General features: G+C 33.6%; 3 protein-coding genes across 3 annotated transcripts; all 3 read left to right on the top strand.

The window, feature by feature from the left end:
- The first annotated feature begins 1,615 nt into the window (after window positions 1–1,615).
- Window positions 1,616–2,150, top strand: LOC145598695 (histone H4). The gene has a single exon (XM_081655075.1). It carries the CDS (start codon window positions 1,694–1,696, stop codon window positions 2,003–2,005), a length of 312 nt encoding a protein of 103 aa, XP_081511201.1. The 5' UTR covers window positions 1,616–1,693; the 3' UTR covers window positions 2,006–2,150.
- A 2,691-nt stretch (window positions 2,151–4,841) lies between these two features.
- On the top strand, window positions 4,842–12,664 carry LOC145596804 (E3 ubiquitin-protein ligase RHF2A-like). The gene is made up of 7 exons (XM_081653001.1): window positions 4,842–4,911; window positions 5,400–5,518; window positions 5,933–6,076; window positions 9,108–9,154; window positions 11,815–11,877; window positions 11,972–12,077; window positions 12,188–12,664. Exons 1-7 carry the CDS (start codon window positions 4,842–4,844, stop codon window positions 12,662–12,664), a joined length of 1,026 nt encoding a protein of 341 aa, XP_081509127.1.
- Window positions 12,665–18,943: 6,279 nt separating this feature from the next.
- Window positions 18,944–22,888, top strand: LOC145597414 (fasciclin-like arabinogalactan protein 17). The gene is made up of 2 exons (XM_081653572.1): window positions 18,944–20,489; window positions 22,759–22,888. The coding sequence occupies exons 1-2, from the start codon at window positions 19,205–19,207 to the stop codon at window positions 22,833–22,835; spliced, it is 1,362 nt and encodes a 453-aa protein (XP_081509698.1). The 5' UTR covers window positions 18,944–19,204; the 3' UTR covers window positions 22,836–22,888.
- Window positions 22,889–23,731: the final 843 nt, after the last annotated feature.

Below are 23,731 nucleotides of genomic sequence, written 5' to 3'. Positions count from 1 at the left end.
CAAGGAAGGTGAACAGAGAAAAGAGAAAAAAAGCTCAAAACTTATAAATGGTTAAGGAAATGTACGGACAATTTCCCAATGAGAAAGTGTAAGGAAAATTACAAAATTATATATAGGGGGGAGAAGGTAGAATAATTTGAGGGGTATAATGATCCGTGCACTATTCATAAGAGCAATCTCTTACTTTTGATAAGGTAGAGATATCTCTCTCCTCTTATAGTCACCACCCAAACCCAGTACTACTCTTTTTTCTACTTCCTCTGTTTCTATTTACTTGCAACACATCCTTGTGGCACGTGTTTTGAGGTCAGGTTTATGTAATGTAAATGCATAAATTAAGGGTTTTTCTAGATGGTACCTTTGAGTTTTTGAGTTTTCTACCTTGTACCCTCCTAAATTCAAATTTCTACAAGGTGACCTTGAGTTATTAGTTTATTTTACATTATACCCTTGAGTTTTTGGATTTTTTTATATGGTACCCTTGAGTAGTAAAATAAATGGCTCTAAATTAATTTGACTCAAACCCACACCATCTAAACGACTTATTTAGCACCACAAAGACACACCTAGCATGTTTATTGCAAAAAAAAAAAGGACTAACAACTTGAGTCCCTCTAAAACAAGCTCTTTTTGTTAAAGTAGGAGCAAAAAAAATTCTTATCTTCCATCTCAAATAATCATACAAAAGTTCCACTAAATAGCGAATAATGAAGATTGGTGATTCCTCCATCTAATATAAATATAGAAGTGGTAAATAGATCATTTAGATGGTATCGGTTTGAGTCAAATTAAGTTAGAGTCATTTAATTTACAACTCAAGGGTACCATGTAGAAAAACCCAAAAACTCAAGGGCACCTTGTAGAACATAGAATTTAGAAGGGTACAATGTAGAAAACATAATAACTCAGGGGTAACATGTAGAAAAACCTAATTATTAATTATAATTTTTTCAAATGATACTTAACCCTATTCTAATTTTCATGTAAAAATTATATTGATAAAATCGCTCGTCTACCCTCACTAATCATCTCCTAAAACTGCGTGCCTAAAAGGTGTGTTGCAAGTAAAAGAAAACGAAGGAAGTATTATTTATTTCCTCACATTAATTACTTTTCAATAAACTATCAACCCCACTATTTTTCTTTTATAATATTTTAATATTCTAATTACCTCACTTATTTCATATTTTATTTGCGTCAATTATGTTATCTAAAACGATGTGTTGGTTAAAGTGTAACACGTATTAAAATACGTTGGGACTTAGGAATAATAAACATTACAGTAAAAAACCGCTTAAAATTTTTTTAATTGGAAAAGTTGGAAGTACGGCACAGCAAAACCAGTAATAAATCCATACAAAAAACTTTTAACAAAATAAGCCGAAGACAACCATTAGATTAAACCCATCATCGGTCAAAAACACTAATTAATGATACACACGGATCGTCCTTTTATATCGTCAGATTAAATCACATCCAACGGCTCCAATTAATTTAAAACCAAAAATCAAATTTCCCTCCAAAACCAAATCCTCAAAATTTCCAAACCTCCCGCTTTATCCTCTTTATATAAACCCCAACCCCAACCCCATAATCTAATTCACCATCACAATTAACAACAAATCAATTAGCAACAATAATCATACTCAACCTTAAAAACCCGAATTCGGGATTTCGAAAGTTAGATAAAAAAATGTCCGGAAGAGGGAAGGGAGGAAAGGGGTTAGGAAAGGGAGGAGCAAAGAGGCACAGGAAGGTGTTAAGGGATAACATTCAAGGAATCACTAAACCTGCCATTCGCCGGTTGGCTCGACGAGGTGGAGTTAAGAGGATTAGTGGCCTTATTTACGAGGAAACTCGCGGTGTTTTGAAGATATTCTTGGAGAATGTTATTAGAGATGCTGTTACTTACACTGAGCATGCTCGACGTAAGACGGTTACGGCTATGGATGTTGTTTATGCTCTTAAGAGACAAGGCCGTACTCTTTATGGGTTTGGTGGTTAGATTTGTTGCTTTTAGGGTTTTGGTTTTATTGAATTTCGATGTAGTTGGTTTGGATTGTATGAAATACTAGTAGATTGGTTATTTTGCTGCCTTTTGCTAATCTGCTGTTTCAATTGTTTAATTGAACAATGTTGATATTAATTGAATCAGTTCCAACAGTTAATTGAATCTGCTATATTGCTGATTTTTCCAATTGATTTATTCTTCATTGCTAATTTATTTATTCTTTATTGCTAATTTATTTATTCTTTATTTGCCTTCTAAGTTTGGATTATTAGTAACAGATTTGGATTTTAGAGAAGATGAAGAAGATTGAATCATTAAGTTTCCTGTTTTTCTACATTTATTTTTGCATTATTCTTGAAATCTTGATAGTTTGTAATTGTACGGTAGCTAATAATATTGACACAACTTATGATAGAGTGTTAGTGTTAGTATTAGTTTGATAAAGTGGTATTGAAAAATTGGTTGAAATAATCTGATGATTAAATTAGATATAGAATTGTATGGATTCAATTAGATAACAGAATTAACAAATATTTTTACATAATTTCTACTTTTCTAGCCTTTTAAGATCTGGCTCATTTCTACTAGTAGAGGTTAATTGATGGGCTGTTACATTAGGGAAGTTAATTCAGCTAATAGGGCTGGTTTAATACCAGTAGCTAGGCAAGTACCGGCTTCAATTCAAAGACTCTGCTGTGATTGCTGTTTAGTCGTTGAGGGGGTGTTTTGGAATTCTAGCGAGGTCTATACAATCTTTTGTTACTCAAAAGAGTCAATGTCGTTGTAACTTATTGTTGTGTATTGCTTAGCTTACTCGTTGCTACTTATAAAAACTGTACATGAAGTGATCAGGCTGTAGCCGCTGTGGTTGTATAGTTGATCGATTATGGGCTTATGGCACAACTCGGGACAGTCCTTAACTGCTAGTCCTATTAACTTAAATAAAGAGCTTATTAGCGTGTTGTTCCAGGCCAAGAGAGTAGTTGGATTTTGAAAGCATTGCAAAAAAATTTGAAATGTTACTCTTAAGTCTTAACAGACTTAATTGTGCAGAAGAAATGTATATAGGATTGGAAGGAACTTGGTTAATTTGTTTGGTTAATCGTGTAGTAGAGTGGTGTTTTGAAGTACCACAATTTATACACATCTCAATATCTCATCAGCCTTTGCTTTGGTTTTGTGTTTTGACATTTTTGATCTTGCAACCTTTGATCTGATCTTAGAGAAGATGTGACATATTGAAGGCTTTCAAGAACATTAAGAAATCTCAGCAAATATTGAACTACTTTAAAGAACATTGAGAAAAATCTCAACAACAGAATAGATGTATACAACCAAGCCATGTCAATCATACACTTCAATAACAATGGGTAAAAATACACCTAAACTATAGTACAAGTTACAAGTATTATCTAACTTTCCGAAGACTTGAAACAAGCTTTTTAGCAGATGAGAGACTTCTTATTTGCAAATACTAAATTACTAAGTAACTAAACATAGGGTATAAGCACGTTGTGTTAGAATACCGTTCAACTGAGTCATTCTGCAGAAATTGTACAAACAAGAACCCCTACTCTGCATGGCCGTTGTTTAATGTCAAATTTGTACCTGGTGTGTTTACAAAGATTTGATGAAATATAGTTTCTCTGTTTTCTTCTAAATGTAACACACCTTTTTGGCACGCGGTTTGAGGAAAAGATTTAGCAATGTATGCCGACAAATTAAATTTCTAAATTTAATTTTGATTAAACTTACAAATTTATAATGACCGAGGCATCGTTCGCGCCAATAACTAGTTAATTATCGTTAATCAAGTTTGTTACAACAGAGTTTGTCACCATAGGCGTTGCTAAACTGATTAGCATTAATCAAGTTTGTTACATCAAATTTCTCTTTACCAAGCACCCTATAGCCCATTTTGACATTTGACGAAACAAAAAATTGATGTTATTATGTTTTCTAATTGTGTTCCCGTAAACACACGTTAGCAAAACCTATAAACAAAATTTGCAAATTTGTGTTCAATATCTCTCTCTTTCTCTTTGGCTCTAACTCCTCTCATGAAATGGCAAATCCCGAAATTCCCTTGTTACTTCCTAAAATTAAGGCTCTAATTTTTTATAAACTTAACTTTCAAAAAATTCCCAATGTACCACCTCCAAAGTTTGCATTGTCTGGGAATTTTGCAGCTCCTTCCTTCACCTCTCCCTTTCATGGGCAAATTTTGCCCTGCCATTTCTGAATTTCCCAGTTCAGGTACTCATTTTTCTCAAATTTCATTGCTTTTAAGGCTATTTCATGGTCAATGTTGAAAATTTTGGCCTGGTTTATTATTCCAACATATTCTGTTTAATCGATTAATGTTTATTTGCTGAAGTTAGAAATTTTCAATGTAGTAATTTATTTTCCGCTTAAGAAATTTCATGGAGATTGGAGAACCTTTTTTAATTTTTTTTTTTATTTTTTGTTAATTAATGAGCAACTTTAATCATTATATTTTGGTGATGGGTTTTGTAAAAATTGTTCTTGATTATAAAAATAGAAAAATAAAACCCTTTTGTGGGTGTGTGATTTGCATTTCCTTTAATGAATTTGTGGCATATACTTTCGAATTTTTCTTTTGGATTAATTGGAATATTAGAGATAGAAAGTGAGAAATGTGAATTTATGGATGATAGAATGCCTGGGTAATGTAGATATGATTTCACACCTGAAAGTCTGCAAAATATATGTTCAAAGACCTGAAGTTTTGAAACATATTGTTAAAGACAAATTTAAATGGCTGCCAAGGCTAGAATATCAATTCCATTTAGTCACAACTTTGTCTTAAATGGTAGCTGAGGCTGTTGTGTTGGTTAGGAGCTCTGAAATCCGCTTGCCAAATACAGAACTAGAATGGGGTAGCCTTGCCTTGTGTTTTTACTTTGAATATCATGATTTGACTTAGTTGTAGGGATATAATGACATATTGTGAAATAATCGGCTCGTACTCCGTATGTTATACATAGCATTTTTTTTTGGTTTTTTACTTTTTTGAGTTATTGTTTGAAACTAAGGAATATTAGCACATATGGAGTAACATAAAATGGATTGAATAAAATTAATAATAAATACTCACACTGTCCAACTTATTTATATTTACTTGGAGTAAAGAGCATAGCAAGTGATTACCATAGAATATAAAAAATCAAATGTACCACTTGTTGGTCTCAATCTCGAACCTAACTGTAAGAACCTTTTGTTGTCAAATGTAGTAAATGTTCCTAAGTACTAGACATGACGTGATTCTAGTAAATGGGGGAGGGCCGGAGGGGGGTTCCACTTGACATGTACACTTTCTTAGGAACATGTATACTACAATATGGTTGTTTCCGTTTATTGAGTTCAGGTGGCCATGCATATTGCATACACAACCTTAACCATGTAAATGGTCAAAAGTATAATGAGGAAAGAATTATGAAACACAATAGGTATAAGATAGTGTTAGAAAGGAAGAAGCATAGGAAAGTTTGTATTATTACAAGATGTTCCTGCAGTTTAGCATAATCCACTACAGAGGGTACTACGAAGTCTCCAACTTGGCCTTAAAGTAGTTCACTTAGGCAGAAATTATGATCAATCATTTTTGTAGAAGGCTTGAAGAATTTATGAGGTGTTTACAAGTAACACTGTTTGTGATGTGAAACACTTCAGGTGTTAAAAACTCCCCGCACTTAATAGGGAACATGCTCATCTTGTGCCCATGTATCTCCTTTAGTATCATGAGATTCTAAAGTTCCAAGTCAATCACATTGTTGCCAATGGCTTCCATGCCAACCTCTTTTAAGGGAGTTAATTATAGTACCTACTAACAACATTTCAGTAAAACTTGGTAGATTTGTTTCCCATTCTTATATGCGCTTTTTGTTTGACTTTTTGTAGGAGCTTTCAGAAATGGACATTGCTAGGGAGAGTAACAATCATTCAACGGCTACTGGAACCTTTGTAGAAGGCGAGGTGCTAGAAGCATGTGATGATACCTGCTGCATATGCCTTGAAGATTTCTGTCATAGTGATCCTTCAACGGTATTGTTGTGCAGTTATTTTATTTGCTCTGTGTATTTGTGAAGTATTGACTTAGGTTGAGATCAGATTTTAGTCAAGTTGATATTCATTTCTATGGATATCTGAGTCAATTTTATTTTATTTGCTCTGTGTATCCGACTTTCAATTTTAGATCTTGACATTGATCGGGATGATAATTTTTGAGGGAATATGGCTTTATGCTAGAATAGCCTTATACAGTTTGGACAATTCTTTGGTTCCCATCCTGACATAAACTCCTGTTTAGCAAATCAAAGCGCACTAGTTTTGACAATGATGACTAACATTTGGCTCTGCCTGTCTTTTATGCAAATAAACCAAGGGCTTCTTCAGTTATCATCTTTCACGGTACCAAGTAAGTAAGCCTTGAAAGGAGATTTTTTTTACTGAAACTCCATGGCCTATGATTTCTCTGTGAGCCAACAAATCTTTGCAGTTTAATTTGGAAGGATTAATTTGAAGTAGAGAAGAAGAATCTGAGGAAGTTTGAACTGGGTAAAGCTGATTTATTAACAATATGAAGTCATTAGGGAAGAGAAACTATTCATACAATTTTAATTTTTATAAAATTTTAGAGACTAGTACAAGTGGATACTTGTTTTTTAAGATTAATGCAGCAGTTAAGTTTTTTAGGAAGGGTGAAAGGTTCGTAAATACTAAAAAGATTACGCATGGTTTTCGAGCTTAATAATAATACAGGCTTCCCCACTCTTTCTTTAAGAGCTTCTTAGAAAAGATTTACTTTGCAAATTTCTGTTGGGTTGCATCTTGACCTTGCTCAATGCTTGTTTTATTAAAAAAGAGGGCTTCAGCGCTCCAACAACTTTACAGCTAAAATTGTAGGTTATTCCATATAACTGAAACCGAAACTCAGGTGATCAAATTGTATTACTTAGCTCTAGTCAAGCGCGTACTCTAATTTCGAGTTTGATTTTTATTGCACTATCAGATGATTGTTTTTTAACATTCCAATTGCCTAGTGGATTTGAATTTTGTCAATACACCTAAAGATATTATGCTGTAAAATCTGGGAATTCAAACTCATCTGCCCTTTTATGTGAACAAATGCTGAAGAAAAAGGCCAATACCATTCCACCTCTTTTGGCTGTAAGATTGTCTGTCCACCAAGTTCCAATGGAAAAAATAAAGAGGGAAAAAAGGTTTGAAGTCTGTGAACTTTAAAGTTATGTTATACTGATGCACTCATTTGGGGATGAAAGTTTGGATTATCATTGTCATACTGAAACTCTGACATCAGCCTTGAGAAAAATCAAAGATAAGTCACTAAAGAACAGGATTGGAGCCTTAGCAACTACAAAATCCCTCTAAGAATGGCTTCCTTTTTGCTTGTTTAAGCTGTATGTGTCTATGTGAATGTTGTGGTAAATGTATGATATTAGAGGTAAATTCTTTAAATTAGATGTGAAAACGAGGTATGCTTTGAAGTTTATATGTAACGGAAGACTATTAGGTTGCTTATGCAAGAACCAAATTAAAAACTGATCTGTTTAGTAAGCTCCTCATGTGTTCAAATAGTTATGGTTTATGCATGGTTCTCACTTCCTCTGTTTGGGGTACTGAAGGCAACATATATACCAATAGCTCATGTACCAGTAACAAAAATTTGGTCTTATGTCGTGTTTATGTTATTCATTAACGAAAAAGATACGTAGAGTAATATGCTCACCTATTTTAAGAAATCTTTTTATGTGATTACACCCTTTTCTCATAGTCAGTGTCAGACAAATAAATAGAGGAAGGAGATACACACACTTCCTTTTATGTGCTTTGGAGGGAAGGGAGGGAGCGGGGTGGTTAATGATATTGCTTTGATTAGGACACTGCAAAATCCCTCATTTCCTATTTAATTTCCCGATGGTACCATTCTTGATGGAATGCAATACAGTCAACACCCCCAAAATATGATTCAAGTTTTAAACTTAACATTGTAGAATTAGACTGTATCTTTACTGTTCTTTGGCTCAATATATTTGCATGGACCATACAGTGATTTTCTTTGTAGTTTGATTTGGGAGTTTTTCGATTGCCCTTTTTTCTGTCTGAAATGAAGATTCTTATATTTCATTGGTAGGTATTAAATGATGAAGATGCTAATTTTGTAACATACAGCAGCAGACCTTTAAAAAGTGGGCGTTTAACAAAAATTTACCGCCTCTTGCTAATTTAACCTGAACCCTAAATGTTTTGGGTTGGTTAAACTTGACTTGTAAAGAAACCATACATTTAAAGTAAAACATTTAATAATGGTTCCTTCACAACATTCTTTCAACTTTTTAGCATTTTTTTGGTTAAATTTAGAAGTCATGTGTATGGTAGGATTTGGCTACAAATGATTTTGTAAGTATTGTTTCGACTTGCTATGTTGAAACTATATATTGTAAATTACTTCTTCCGTTCACTTATAGTTGCACACTTGTACCAAATCTCTTTTGAAGGTCAAAAAGCTTAACCGTAAATTCTCATTAATATATAAGAAATAATCATCAAGGGATTTATTGTTAGCTTTGTCATTATCAAAATCTTAAATTCCACAATTTTTACTTTTGTACAATTAGAGGTATTCAAGGTCAAACGATTGCATTGGAGACGGTGAAATTAGTAATGGACCTAATGGTGCAATTTTTGATGAACGTAGGAAGTATATCAAGAATATTAAGACAAGCAGAATATCAAGACAAGCTGATATGATTGTAAAGTACTCTAACATAAATAGAAAGGGTGTATGAAAATCCTTTAACCCATTTGGTCATTCTGAACCTAAATGTTTTATGGCTTGAAAAAGCATTATCAGATCAATAAATGACTTGAATAATTAAAAATGACTTGAACCCTGAAATTAATTGACCTGAACCTAGCCTGACTTGACTTTTTGACTGGCCATGTCTGATGGAATTATCTTCGTCCATTGTCATAACTCATAACTACACATCTACACCTTGTACTTATATGTAATTCTTCTTTCTTATCACCCATTTTTTTTCAATGTTTTCAGGTAACTGGATGCAAGCATGAGTTTCACCTTCATTGCATTCTTGAATGGTATCAAACTAGACATTTTTAGTTGTATATTCTAACCAAGTACATATTTTTGTTTACTTGCTCCTCTATGTGCATACCAACTTTCCACTTTTGGGAGAGCCACTTTGTTGTATTTGGATAAAAATAAAAATATGGAACAGGTGAGTGGATAACACAAGGAAATTTTAAATTATTCCCCAATGAATAACCCTTGTAGTTGTCATGAGCTAGTGGTGAAACAAAATCGGGATTGTGTGCAAAAGTTGGAAACTGGAAAATGTTTGGGCAAACTTCCATACGTCTTTCTGAACAGTTGGGCAGGAACTTTCAGCTTTAGACAACTTCTCATAAAGGAACCATAACTCTCTCATTTCTTACTTGAATGGGCTTATGACCAGCTGTTAGAAAGTTATTGTAGATTTCATCTACAACTTTAATCACTACACAAATCATTTCTAGATAGAGAGATATGTCATATGTGCATTTGAAGTCGGTGCTTTGTCATTCTTCATTGATTTCAAGGCGCAATTAACGATACTAGTTTTCCTTGAGGATTTGTTGCAAAAAGGGAACTTACCGTACACAAAGGGTTCCATCCTAAAGCCAATTGGTAATAGGTGGAGTGACTCACTATCAGTCACTAGGCTTATAAGATAACTATCCTCTCTCTTACTCTTTATTTTGGAACTCACATTGTCACATGTGGGTCATATCTAAACAAATGATTTTCTATCTTTTTCCTCTTCAGTGGATGTGGCAACAATTTATAACCATTCTCCCCTTTATCATGGTCAGATTGGTCACCACACATTTCTTTATTGTATCTATTTAAAAATCTACTATGTATATACGATAAAAAGTCTTTGAAGATTAGCATAATGTTTAACGTATTTGTGGGAAGCACCTTTAGAAAGAAGAACTATTGAATTAGAGGTTTACTTATGCAGCCATTTTCTTTTAAAATGTTGTCTTCTTAAGAATATACGTTTTTATAATTTCAATTATAGATTCTTATAATGTTGTCCAATTTTTTATTTTTTATTTTTGATAACATTTTATTTTGTTTTTGTTATGCACGTACTATTGCAGTTTTAGTATTAAAAAATAATATAAAAGTTTAAAACCTGATTGCACTACAGAAGATGAAGGTGGTATACCAATAGAGGTGTGAAGGTGTTTAGGTAACATTGATATTGATTGGTTAACATACCTCTTTAACGAGATATGGATGGCTACAAGGATCCCTCAAGATTGGAGGGAAAGAACCTTAATCTCGGTCTATATAAACAAAGAGACGCTCAAGATTATTTTAACTATCGAGGGATCAAGCTTTTGAGCCACACTATGAAGTTGTGGGAAAGATTGATTGAATATAGGTTGAGGGCATGCATAAGCGTTTCGGATATAATCTGGTTTTATGCCCTTGGAGATCTACTATGGAAGCAATCCATTTGATAAGACAAATAATAGAGTTTTATAAGGTAAAGAAGAGGGATCTTCATATGGTTTTCATTAATTTAGAGAAGACATATGACAAGGTGCCAAGAGAGGTACTATTGTGGGCAATGTTGAAGAATGGTATCCCACGAAGGTATGTGGACCTGGTTAAGGATATGTATCGGGACATGTCAACAAATGTGAGTACATGTGGATGGTTGACAAAAGATTTTCCTATTACAATTGGATTGCATCAAAGAGGGTCTGCATTAAGCCCTTTCTTTTTGCAACAGTTCTAGGTGAAGTAACCAGACCAATTCATGATGAGGTTCCATGGTGTATGCTGTTTGCAGATGATATTGTTTTGGTGGATGAAACTAAAGTTGGGGTTAATGCCAAATAGGAGAAATGGAGGCAAAGGTTGGAATCTAGAGGGTTTAAGCTAAGTTGGAGTAAAATTGAATATTTGGTCCTCAGTGGGGGACAAATAATGATGTGATGAGTTTGGATGGAAAGGACTTGACCATGTGTGAAATCTTAGGTCAGAAAAATGGTGACATTGATCAAGACATGGCCCACAAGATTAAGTTAGGGTGGCTTAAGTGAAGAGCGGCCATGGGAGTGTTATGTGATCAAAACATTCCCTTACAATTGAAGGGAAAATTCTACAAGACTGCAATAAGACCACTGTTGCTCTATAAGAAGGGCTTATAAGAAGGAACATATTAAAAAGATGGAGGTTACGGAAATACGCATGTTAAGCTGGATGTGTGGGAACACTCTAAGAACAAAAATGAGGTTATTTGCTAGAAAGTAGGGGTGACGAGCATTGTAGACAAACTAAGGGAAAATCATCTACGTTGGTTTGGACATGTAAGACGGAGACCCAAGGATACATCGGTACAAAGAGTGAAAGAGTGGGACCATGGAGGGGTTAAACGAGGGACATGGAGACCGAAAATGACTTGGTTGGAAGGAGTTAGGAAATATATGAAGTATATGGATTTGCATGAGGATGAGGCATTGGATCGTAAGGGATAGAGGAGGAGGAGAATTTTTGTCGATGATTACACAGAATAATCACTTTGGTTCATGTAGGCATGTAGCCGACCTCACTTATGGGATTAAGGCTTTGATTGATTGATTTAAAACCTGAAATGTATAACTTACAATACTACTATTTATATTTATCAAGAATGTGCCTTTTTGTTGCTGACAACCCTTCTTATTTTTGTGTCCTAAAGGTGCCATAGAAGCTCAAATTGCCCAATGTGCTGGCAACCTATCAGCCTGAAAGATAGAACAAGGTTTTCATCTCTGGATTTTTTGCATATTCTATTTTCATTTGTGCATTTATATGTTTAATTTATTAATGGACACCTTTTCTGCATCTTGTCACAGTCAACAGTTGCTGGAATCCATAGAGCATGAGAAGAGTCTCAGAGCTAATAGTTCGCAAACTCGGACAGTAGTCTATCATCCCAGCCTTGAGAATCTTGAACTGCATGTTTGTTTTCTATCAGCCTTCCCATGCTTCTTTCTTCGTTTCATCTTTTCTCATAAATGCACTTGATGTCATTGTGGCTTACATCACAGCAATATTCCTAAACACTGCAGTTACCTACCGATGCTGGTGAAGTTGATCTTGAAGAGCATATATTTCAGCACTTGGCTGCTGCAGCTTCCATGAGAAGTGGACAATTTGTTTTCCGGAGGGAAGGCCAGAGGAACAGGTCCTCATCACAGCGACACCAACCATTCTTTGTTTTCTCAACTCCCAATGGTCCTCATGATGCTTCTGTTTTGACTGCTATGAATCCTGTTGGTGGTGGAAGTCATGTGACTTCAGTGTCTCTTGGAAGTGCGTCCATACTGAGGCGAAGTAGTCCAGATGCTTCAGTGCCAGTCCCACTTTCTACATCACTGACCGACGAGGATGTTTCTTATAGTCTTCGCTCTAATGCTGCACCAGCAAATCGACAGAGAGTATTATCAGAAACCCAGTATGTATCCAAGTACCATGACCCTTTAACTGATCTTTGTTCCTTAGATATCATCCTTGAAACAACAATAGGAAACAAACTAGACCATTAGACTAGCTAGATGCAAGAAACTTCCAAACTTATTTGAATAAGTTATTGGTGAGAATCATATATATATGCAATGGAAGATTTGAACACAAAGATTTATTGAAAAAAAAAAAAAAAACAAAAACAACAAATGTGCCTTTCATGTACTTTAGGTTTTTTTTCTTCATAATTAATATGCATTTGTTTTGTCAGAATCTTGCAGAACATTCTAGTTCTTTTTTTTCTTTCTAAACTATCTGATAATATATTCAGACATATTTTTACTTGTGTTGACTGAGCTACTGTGTGTGATTTCTTTCATCTTTGGTTCTTCTTGTCTAGAAGCTTTGCTAGTCAACCTTCCTTGGGAAATCAGTACACAGAAGAACCATCAGATCTGCAGTCATTGTCAGAATCTTTAAGAACTCGCTTTAATTCCTGGTCAATGAGGTATAATCTCACACTAAGCCACCTATTTTGTAGTTCTTTAACAACTGAATAAGGCCACTGAGATTCTGTTTCAGCATCTTTAAGCTAACTCTTTGTTATTATAAAGATCCAAGGAGTCTATTTCAAGGAATACTAGAGGCTTGAAGGAGAGGCTAATTGCTCAGAGAAATTCCGTGGCTGAACTTGGTTCTGAGGTTCGTAGGGAGGTGAATTCTGGGATTGCAGGTCTTTCTCGCTTAATGGAAAGACTTGATAACAGAGTGAATAAAGGATCCGATCATGCCTCCCAATCCAGTCATGCAGGCAGGGGCACCAGAAATGATAACTTAAATGAGTGATGGCAAAATGTCATACTACAAGCTCAGCTTTTTTCCATACTTGGGATTTATAATTCCAAATGGTGAGCCTTTCACCTTTTATCTAGTTATTAAGTCGAATTTGACATCGTTCTACCATCAACTTCCCCCTCTTTCCTGAACAGTAAATTGCCAGTTGATTCAAGTACTATTAATCACATTTACTATTGTTAAGAATATCAGCCTGTACTCGAATATATGTCAGTCCAATTCCTCTCAGTGATTTTATGATGATCACTGTAGGGCGCAGGCAGCTACGTCGGTTATATATCTGAATGTTTAAGTGCTTCATTATGGTTTGCATCATTGCCAACTGTAAGTGAACATATCGAGAGAAGTTTATGTAGATCATCATTCATCAGTATATTATTCGCTGTGGCTATTTTCAGCGACTTATAGGGTGTCTTTGATCATTATTGAGCTTTGAAACATTATAAAATACTTGATTAAGTAGCAAGTAGCAGACTTGCAGTTTTATTGCCTTGGACGAGATAACTAGATTTACATGCTTCTTTTTGGTTTTCAGGCAATCGTAAATTCCTGTGGCACTCTGATGGAACTTTACACCATATGAAACTTATGATCAATTGTTTGCCAATGTATATATGTATGTATGTATATAATGATGTAAACAAATAATTATTGAGAAATAATTTCCATAATCTCTGTTTCTATGGCTGTAATTCTATCTATGCAATGAAAAATATGAGGAATTCCTTTGCCTTTAGAGTATATCATTATCATTTTTCATTACAAGACATGTAGGTTGGGCTGTTCTTTAAAGGAACCTGCTAAAGGTGATCTACAATGGCTCGGCCCCAATGGCCTGAAAAAAATGTGTGGGTTTGGGCTACTGATCTAGTCTTGATTGTATATCATTAACCAAAAAATTAATTATAGGGATCCATACATTGCATAATATTATAGTTCAAGAATAATGTATCAATTGTGTAATTGTAAGGTTGTATTTATGATTGCCCAAACTAACCACTAACAATTATGTATACTCTATTACAATTACAAATTTACAATTATAAAATTTCGGTGTCAACAACCTTAATATATTAAAAGAACGATAATCATGCAAAGATCCGATTATTTACGAAATATAATCTAAAAATACCGTCGGTGCTATAAAGTCCGGGTTTTGGTACAATCTTTACCTAATGCCGTTCGAAAGTGCATGGGAGTTAGGGTACGTGCATATCTCAAAGGATTCATATTCATGCAAATCGTTGCACTAATATGTATATATGTTTAATTTTTTTTTTTTTTTTTTGAAAGCTATGTTTATTTTAATTACTTATTTAACTATCAATTATATTCAAGCTATAATTGTTATGCTGAATTCAATAAACGGAATAAAGAATAATTGTGTTTGCACTTTCAGAAGTGAACCTGTTAAAAAACTTCTAGCCAAGTTTGTTTCAGGTTAAACTAGATTTAAACTCGTGTGATAGTGTACAATTGCGGATCTTAGCCTAAAAGGCATGGGGGCTTAGTTTTGAACTTTAATAACTTCTAATTAAAATTATAGATATATCTAATGAACTCAATCGACCCCATTAACTCTTATAAAAGTTTGTTACATACAATTAAAATATAAAAATTAAATAATTAATCACTATAAAGATTCAAAATGCGAGTTTGATGATAAAAAATTTAATTTACACAAACTTATATGGGACAATGGATACAAACAACATATTACGATACATGTATGATACTCCCTCCGCCCCTTTTGATAGTCTCTTATGGGTATTTTTCACGGGAATTAATAAACACAAATAAGAATAGTTAAAGTACATTGAAAAAGTAAATTGACATTGGGTGAATATTAATGGTAAAAAAATAGAGAGAAAAACTTATAAAAATACATGGGAAAACAAAATTTACACAAGAAATTTAAATTTGCACAAGTATTGTTACAAATTGGAGGAAATGTTGGTAAAAAATTTATATTAATGGTTATTGGAAAAAACAAATGGGGTGAACATTTTGGGATTAAAATTTGCCCATAAGGGACTATCAAAAGGGGACGGAGGGAGTATATGTACAAAAATTATTTAAATTAAAAATACGTACCTTTTTGGATTTTTAGTTTATAAATTTTGAGCCATAAAATAAATTTGTAATGTCATGATTCAAGTGTAAAAATTAAAGGTCTTAATAAAAATAAAGAAAATTTGCAAATTGCAGCCATTTAAAGTTCGTATTTTGCAAATTGAAAAATTGTAAATTGCAGTCCAAAAGTTCGTATAAATTGTAACTTGCAACCCGATTCAACTTTTTCATCGGTTTACATGTCGAAAAATCTTCGGTTTAGATTTTAGGGACCATTTTAGTTCTTAGGGCTCCGAATTGAGCTCGGAATTAGCAAAAAAATCTTCCTTCCTCTGTACTCGTGATAAATCTTCCTTCCTCGTCCGCCACCCCAGGGTCTCTCCAAATGTTCACCATTGTGTCATTGCCAATCCGCCAAATCAAACCTTCTTTCAACAAAGCTTTCACTCTCCAAATACATATCCAAAAGTAGCCACCCGCCAAGCCCAACGAGGAGTCAAGAAAAGTACAATCAGGGAAAAAAAAATTTAAAGAGAGACTATTCATGCAATTATACTTATAGTATCATAGTTGCATTTTCAAAGTATGGCTAAATGTTCAAGTCACCTGATATTATTAGATTCGTATTAATTTGCACATTTCAAATATTATTAGATTTTCAATATTTTTTAAATAATTCGAACCCTTTTTTTTTTTTTTTAAAGAAACTAATTAAAGATATTTGACGATAAATAAACTCAAATTGGAATTACTCACTTCGTTTTTTTAATGTCTCAATTTGCATGTTTGCACTATTCACACAATCCAGGACTAGCTTTGACCAATGTTATTGATTTATATATCAAAAAATAATATAATGTAGGTTGTGGGTACTAGTTGAAATTGCTTCAATGTATAGTTTTTAAGTATTAACTTCTTACAACTTATTTTATTGATAATTAAAGTTATTATTGGTCTAAGTTTTACATTGACATATGTGCCCAATAAACAAACATTAATAAAATGGAGGAAGTAAGATCAATTTAATTTGATTTCAGGTGACCTAATCATTTTTATTGAAATAAGGAAATATAACTATAAAATGTTGAACGACTAAACATAGCCTATGCCAATTTTCAATGACTTGCTCCGTCCATATTCATAAGTCTATTAATTAGGGGTTGTTAAACATCGCCCTCAAATATCCAATTAGTCATATATATTATTCTCAACTATCTTAGCCAGCTTTGTTTTGCTGGAGTTTACTTTGTAACTTAGGGCCTGTTCTCATATGATTATTTTCAGTTTAGTTCAGCTCTAATAAGTTCAGTTCAGTTCATTTCAGTTCAGCTCAGTTTAGTTCAATTCAACTCCTAATTTCCTTCTCTCATAAAATATTCATTTCAGTTCAGTTCAGATCTACTAAGTTCAGTTCAGTTCAGTTCAGTTCAGCTCATTTTAGTTAATGAGAATAGACCCTTAGGCCCTGTTTAGTTCGCCTTATATTTGCTTATCTGAACTTTTCTGATCTGATCTGGTCTTTTCTGATCTGATTGTCTGATTTCACCAAACTTTGACCTTAAGTGTACGATAATCTATAAAGAAAAAGTATATCAAGTGGGATCTTGCTAGATTCGTAATAATGTGTATTTTATTAATATATAATTTTCATAATTTTTTTCTTTACAGAATTATAGATTTTTAGCTATAAAACTGCACATAAAACGATGATCTGATCTGAACTTATTTATTTTGATATGATCTGATCTGATTTTTTTTTTTTTTAGAAATAAGGCCCCATTCTCTTCACCTTATTTTTGTTTAAACTGGAATTATTTTTACTGAAACAAAATTATATTTGCTGAACTTAAATTATTTTTACTGAACTGAAATTATTTTTGCTTAACTGAAATTAATTTTACTGATTTTCTCTTATAATTCTTCTTTAAGAAAACTGAATTTTACTAAAATAAAGTTATTTTTACTGAATTGAACTTAATTTTATTGAACTGGAATTATTTTTATTGAACTGAAATTATTTTACTTAATATTATTTTTTAAGGTGAAGAGAACAGGGCCTAAGTAAAAATAAGGTGAACTAAACAGGGCCTTAGTTTTGAAGTTGCATGTTCGAGTCCTGCTATTTACATTTTCTTAGCTTGTGAGTAAGGGGAATCCCTTACTTCTATCTCTACTCTCAAGTATTGACCTATCTATAGTATATAAATTTTTATATGGTCGGGGTTACTTGTAGGGCCGGGATTACTCGTTTGGTTAGAGGTTGCTTGTAAGGGTTACTTTATTTATTTATTATTTTATGGGTAGAGGTTACTTAATCTTAGGTTACTCGTTTGGTCAGGGGTTACTTGTAGGGAGTTACTAGTTTGGTCAGGGGTTATTTGTAGGAGTTATTTTTATTTTTAAACGGGTACGTAGAACTTATTATGTGGTTACTCGTTTGGTCATGGGTAAATTATCGGGGTTACTTATTCAAGGGTTACTCTCACACTGAAAACGAGCTAACCGACTGAGTAAGTAATCCTTATAAGTAACCCCTACAAATAACCCCTGAATAAGTAACCCTTGTAAGTAACTCCTGAGTAAGGGCCTGTTCTGATTGACTGAACTGAGCTGAACTGAACTTATTAGAGTTGAACTGAACTGAATTGAATATTTTATGAGAGAAGAAAATTAAGATAAGAACTGAACTGAACTTATTGGAGCCGAAATGAACTGAACTGAAAATAAGCTGAAGAGAACATGCCCTAAATAACTCCTACAAGTAACCCTTGAATAAGTAATCCATACAACTAATTCCTGAATAAGTAACCCCTACAACTAACCCTGCCACAAAAATGAGCTAACCGACTGAGTAAGTAACTCTAACAAATAACCCCTATAAGTAACCTCTGAATAAGTAACTCATATAAATAACCATGCCACACGTTGTAACCAGCCACACAGGAAAATTGTTGAGAGTAGTATCATACAGATGAGATTTGTTATTTTAAGTCCATAAATTATTGCATATTTAAATGATTTCAAATAAAACTCATGTTATATATAAGCCACTGACCTAAAACATATGCATTCGGATTTGCGCGTATCTAACAACCAGGGATACTTTAAGATTCAAAAATACTCTGTACTCTATTATGTTTGTTAAATTACTTGTACTAGGATGAAGGTTCATGAATCATGGCATCTTCTGCAAGAAAAGATATTTAGTAGTCTATTTAATTTAATACAAAAGCCATACTCATTAATCTTAATTCTAAAGTGCATGAATTTCATCATGTCCTAATTCCCATCAAATTAAATTAAAATAATCCAATCTTTTTGTTTTGGTTAGTTAAATTGTTAAAAGAGAACGTAAATGATTTCATATAAATTGGTAGCTACGACACTACTACTACGTGTGGGCCCAACAACTACAGTCTGTTAAGCTTTCAATCTCAAAATAGCCACGTGTCAACCTTTATATATCATCTCTAAGCAATTACCCTCAATTGGCCATTTATTCCCACAACTCCAAACAAACCCTGCCTTAAATCACATGCTTTACTTTCATTGCTTACACAAAACACAAGAAATAAACAACACAAACACCTTCAATTCTTTTTTATAAAGGACCAAACAACAAAACAAACCCACTGATTTTGATTTTCCCTCTTTTTTCCCATTAATTCCATTTTCAGTTCTCCGCATTAGGCGCCATGGATGCCTCCCACCACCACCACCATGGCTTTACCAAATTCATCATTTTCATCGTATTTCTATCTTTTTCTTCAGCATTTGCTTCTATTAATCAGTCCAATGGAATAGGACAGATCAACTCTAATTCAATTCTAGTTGCCCTTTTAGACTCGTCTTATACTGAGTTGGCCGAGCTGGTGGAGAAGGCGTTGTTGTTGCAATCGCTTGAGGATTTGGTGGGGAAGAGTAACCTGACTATCTTTGCTCCGAAGAATGAGGCTCTGGAACGGGACTTGAATCCGGAGTTCAAGCAGTTCTTGCTTGAACCCCGGAATCTTAAGTCCCTCCAAAGCCTCATTCTTCATCATATTGTCCCTTCTAGAGTCGACTTAAACAAACGGGTTAAGTCGACTCAGAAGAGGGCATTGTCCAACCAACATCTCCGCCTCTCGTTAAGAGATAAGAGATTGTTGGTCGAGGAGTCGGTGGAGGTAATATCCCGAAACTCAATCGTAAGACCGGATGGTCTTATCCATGGGATTGACAAGCTTCTTATCCCGCACTCTGTTCTTGAGAACTTCAATCGCCGCCGAGAGCTCCGCACTATCTCAGCCGTGCTCCCAACAGGCGCCCCAACAGTGGACTCTCGAAAGAAGAACCACTTGAAAAAGGGGTCATCAAAGATGGGACCAGCTGGGGCTCCCCCAGCTGTTCCCATCTTTGATGCGCTGGCGCCGGGACCATCTCTTGCCCCGGCGCCAGCGCCAGGACCTGGTGGCCCACACCATCATTTCGATGGTGAGAGCCAAGTCAAAGACTTCATCACAACCCTAGTGCACTACGGCGGCTACAACGAGCTCGCCGACATCCTAGTAAACCTCACATCCCTTGCCACTGAGATGGGACGACTAGTATCAGAAGGGTATGTAATTACAGTTTTAGCCCCAAATGACGAGGCAATGGGTCGATTAACCGCAGATCAATTAAGCGAGCCAGGTGCACCTGAGCAAATAATGTACTACCATATAATACCCGAGTATCAAACGGAAGAAAGTATGTACAGTTCAGTGAGGCGTTTTGGTAAAGTAAGCTATGAAACGCTGCGTTTGCCTCATAAGGTGGCAGCTGAAGAGGCTGATGGGTCGGTTCGATTCGGGTCGGGTGATGGTTCGGCTTATTTATTTGACCCGGATATTTATACCGACGGCCGAATATCGGTTCAAGGGATTGACGGTGTTTTGTTTCCGGCGGAAGAGGTTAAGTCTCCGGCTGGTGTGAAGAAAGTCGTCGTAAAGCAAAGAAGAGGTAACTTCGATGAAACTCTGTTTATTTTATTTTAATTGGTAATGATTTTGCATGATTAAGTTATTAACTTTTTTACACTTTTGCATGTTTCGTTCTACTTTGTTTACTATATTCGTTAGGTATACTTGTTAAATTAATTTGTCAAGGCAAAAATAAAGCATAGTATTGTCATTTATAGAATAATTAGCTAGGTTCCAACTTTAGAAATAGTAGTTAGAATAATGGATTATGGTAAAAACCGACATCAATAAGAAATGTAAATTATTTTTATTAATGTGTCTATTTACCCGCTTAAATCACTATTTCAAATAGTGTGAGATTACTTAAGACATGTTCTGATTGACTGAATTGAATTGAACTGAACTTATTGAAGCTGAACTAAATTGAATTGAATATTATATAAGAGAGGGAAATTAAGATAAGAACTGAGCATTTTGAAACTGAACTGAACTGAAAATAAGTTGAAGAGAACAAACCCTTAGTTGTAATTAATACAAAACGAAAATAATACTACCTCCGTTAAATGTCATGTGCAACTTTGGAATATTTTATATCTCACAAATAATACCTAAAAGTTGCACATAACATTTAACGGAGGTAGTATATTTGTTCAGGCCTTCAAGGTTTGTTTACGTACACTGATATCTAGGTAAGTATTCGATTCATCTTTCGGGATATATATTTTTGAAAGTCATTGCGTATATTTACAGATACATTGGAATATAGGTAAGATTTTCGTATATATTTACGGATAAAAAACTGACCGACAAAAAAAAGAGCAAGTATACCAGGCGAATAAGTAGAAATGTTTAACAGAGAATTATAACCAAAAGCTCAAATCAAGTTGAATAGTAAGACAAAATAAATTATAGAATTGCAAGTGCAACTGCCCTACTTAATAATAAGAATAAGAATATCTTGCCTGGACATATTTTAAAGTGCTTCATTTCATTTTTTGGGCCAATGCCAGCTCATATAGGGCTATTTATTTGACTAAACATTGGTTAATTGGTTGGTGATATTGATTGAAGTGGGACAACGTGGAAATTATTGAAAAGTTTTTGCTGGTTTTATTATTCCACTTTCATATAATCAAATGAGCTTTCTAATCGAAAATAAATGTTTTTTTTGTCACACATTCATCTCAGTATAGGCTGGCATGACCCACTATTTCTTCCATTTATTCAACTGCACAAATTATTATTTTTAGTGTGCAGTCCAAACCACAAATCTAATATAGACGGAATTCAATCTCGAGTTTTAAGTCATTTATGAATTTTCAGTTTTCAAAACATTGAAATGTATGTTACATTACTTTAGCTATAATGTAACTGTTTCCTCTTTTATTGCACAAATTGGCTGTTATAATGAACTGGCCAGCTAGTCAGCTACAATAACTTTGCGTACAGAAGAATTAAAGACTCATCTACTATGCATTTTAAAAAAAGAAAATAAACTATGCAATTTTAATATTAGTATAAATACAAGTATTAATTTTATTTAATTACGTGTATATATATATATATATATATATATATATATATATATATATATATATATATATATATATATATATATATATATATATATATATATATATATATATATATTATGTACACAATTAGTAAATATATACACAGCTTAGCTGTGTGATCCACATTTCTTGCTGCTACATACTTTTCCAGCCAAAAATTAGATTTTGTATCTCTAATAATTTTATATCCCCAAATACTTGTAGTAATTATAAATTGAGTTGTTTAATTTGCATGTATTATTCATTGTCATAATTGTCCTGTCCTTTTGTCAAACTTGAATATGCTTCAATTTCTTATATGGATTAGTTAATGCCATGCTCATCATTTAGTTTTTTATATGTTTAAAAAATTATACTTGCTCGGTTCAAAATTAATAGTCGTGTTTTTTTTTTTTTTTTTAATTTCTACTACGGAGTAATTGTTTACTTAATCACTCTGTATCTACCAATATTGTCTCTTTCCATTGAAAAAAGTTAGATGTTAGAGTAGATAATAACTCCATAATAATCCATATTTGCTTTAAATAATAATTTGTATGCTCGACTGTTAATTGTGGCCGAAGGGAGTATGTACGTATAATTAAGCTGTCATGCAATCAGTCAGAGATATTCTTGTCAGTTGTTCAAATGTTAATTATTTTAATTAAGCACTATGCATGCATGATTTGTAAAATGAAAGAGCTGACTTTATTTATTGGTCCAATTTACTAATGTAAAGTATAATTTAAATTGCAGGGAAATTGCTGGAAGTAGCATGTACATTAGCTGCAGCATTTGGACAAGATTCACAATTTGCGTCCTGCTGTCAATGAATATAACTTCAATTCAAATTATTTATTAAAAAAAAAAAAGAAAAGAAAAAAAAGTCAATGGAAATGAAAAAAAAAAAAAAAAAAAAAAGAGCACAGGAAAATTGTCAGCAATGTAAAATTGTAAGTGACTACTCTAATTCCCACAGTATATTTTTATTATTTATCAATCCGTATCTAAAAGTTCTTCTAAATTTGACTATATTGTGAAACAATTATTATCAAAACAAATAGAACTTTTAGAGACGGAGGAAATTTTTTTTGTTCCGTTAATAATTAATCTTATTTTTATATTATAGCCCTTTCTCTAACAAAAATACGTGTTTGTTTTCGCAGTTGTAGGTTCAAAAAATTGTCATCGGATTTTAATCAAGTTTGGGAAACGAAGTTTTCCAACTTCATTAATTAAGAATCTACCTCAGATTCTTAATACTTGGTAGAAGAGGTGTTTTTTTTAGAATATTTGATTTTTAATTTGTTGGTAACTTTTGTAATTAGAAACCAATTCTTTGATTTCTTTTGTGGATTTGGCGCTGAAAAGCCGCTGTTAAAAAAATTTAGGGCTGGCTAGGAACGTACATCTTGTTGATTGTTCCTATTTTTGTGAGATGAGATAAACATATACTTCTGAGATTTGTATTTAGTCCCTTGTTCATTCATTGAAGCTCAATTTAGAGCTATATAAGGAGTTGAGTTCAATGTTTAAAAGTTTTGCAATCGAATCTCTTGAATCATCGGATTGAAATGGTCTAATGATGAAAGTATAACATGCTTGAATTAATTAAGAGATTGAAGAATCCACGTTTCATAAATTAAACTTGCCCAAAGTTCATAAGCCAAAAAACCTAAAGCAGACAATCATTATGGCAGAACACAAGACTATAATGTAATAATTGGTA

The sequence above is a fragment of the Chenopodium album genome, chromosome 20 (assembly GCF_948465745.1).
Source record: "Chenopodium album chromosome 20, dcCheAlbu1.1, whole genome shotgun sequence".
NCBI classification, from domain to species: Eukaryota; Viridiplantae; Streptophyta; class Magnoliopsida; order Caryophyllales; family Amaranthaceae; genus Chenopodium; species Chenopodium album.
Note: the sequence above shows the minus strand (reverse complement) of the source record. Positions and strands in the feature narration are given on the sequence as shown.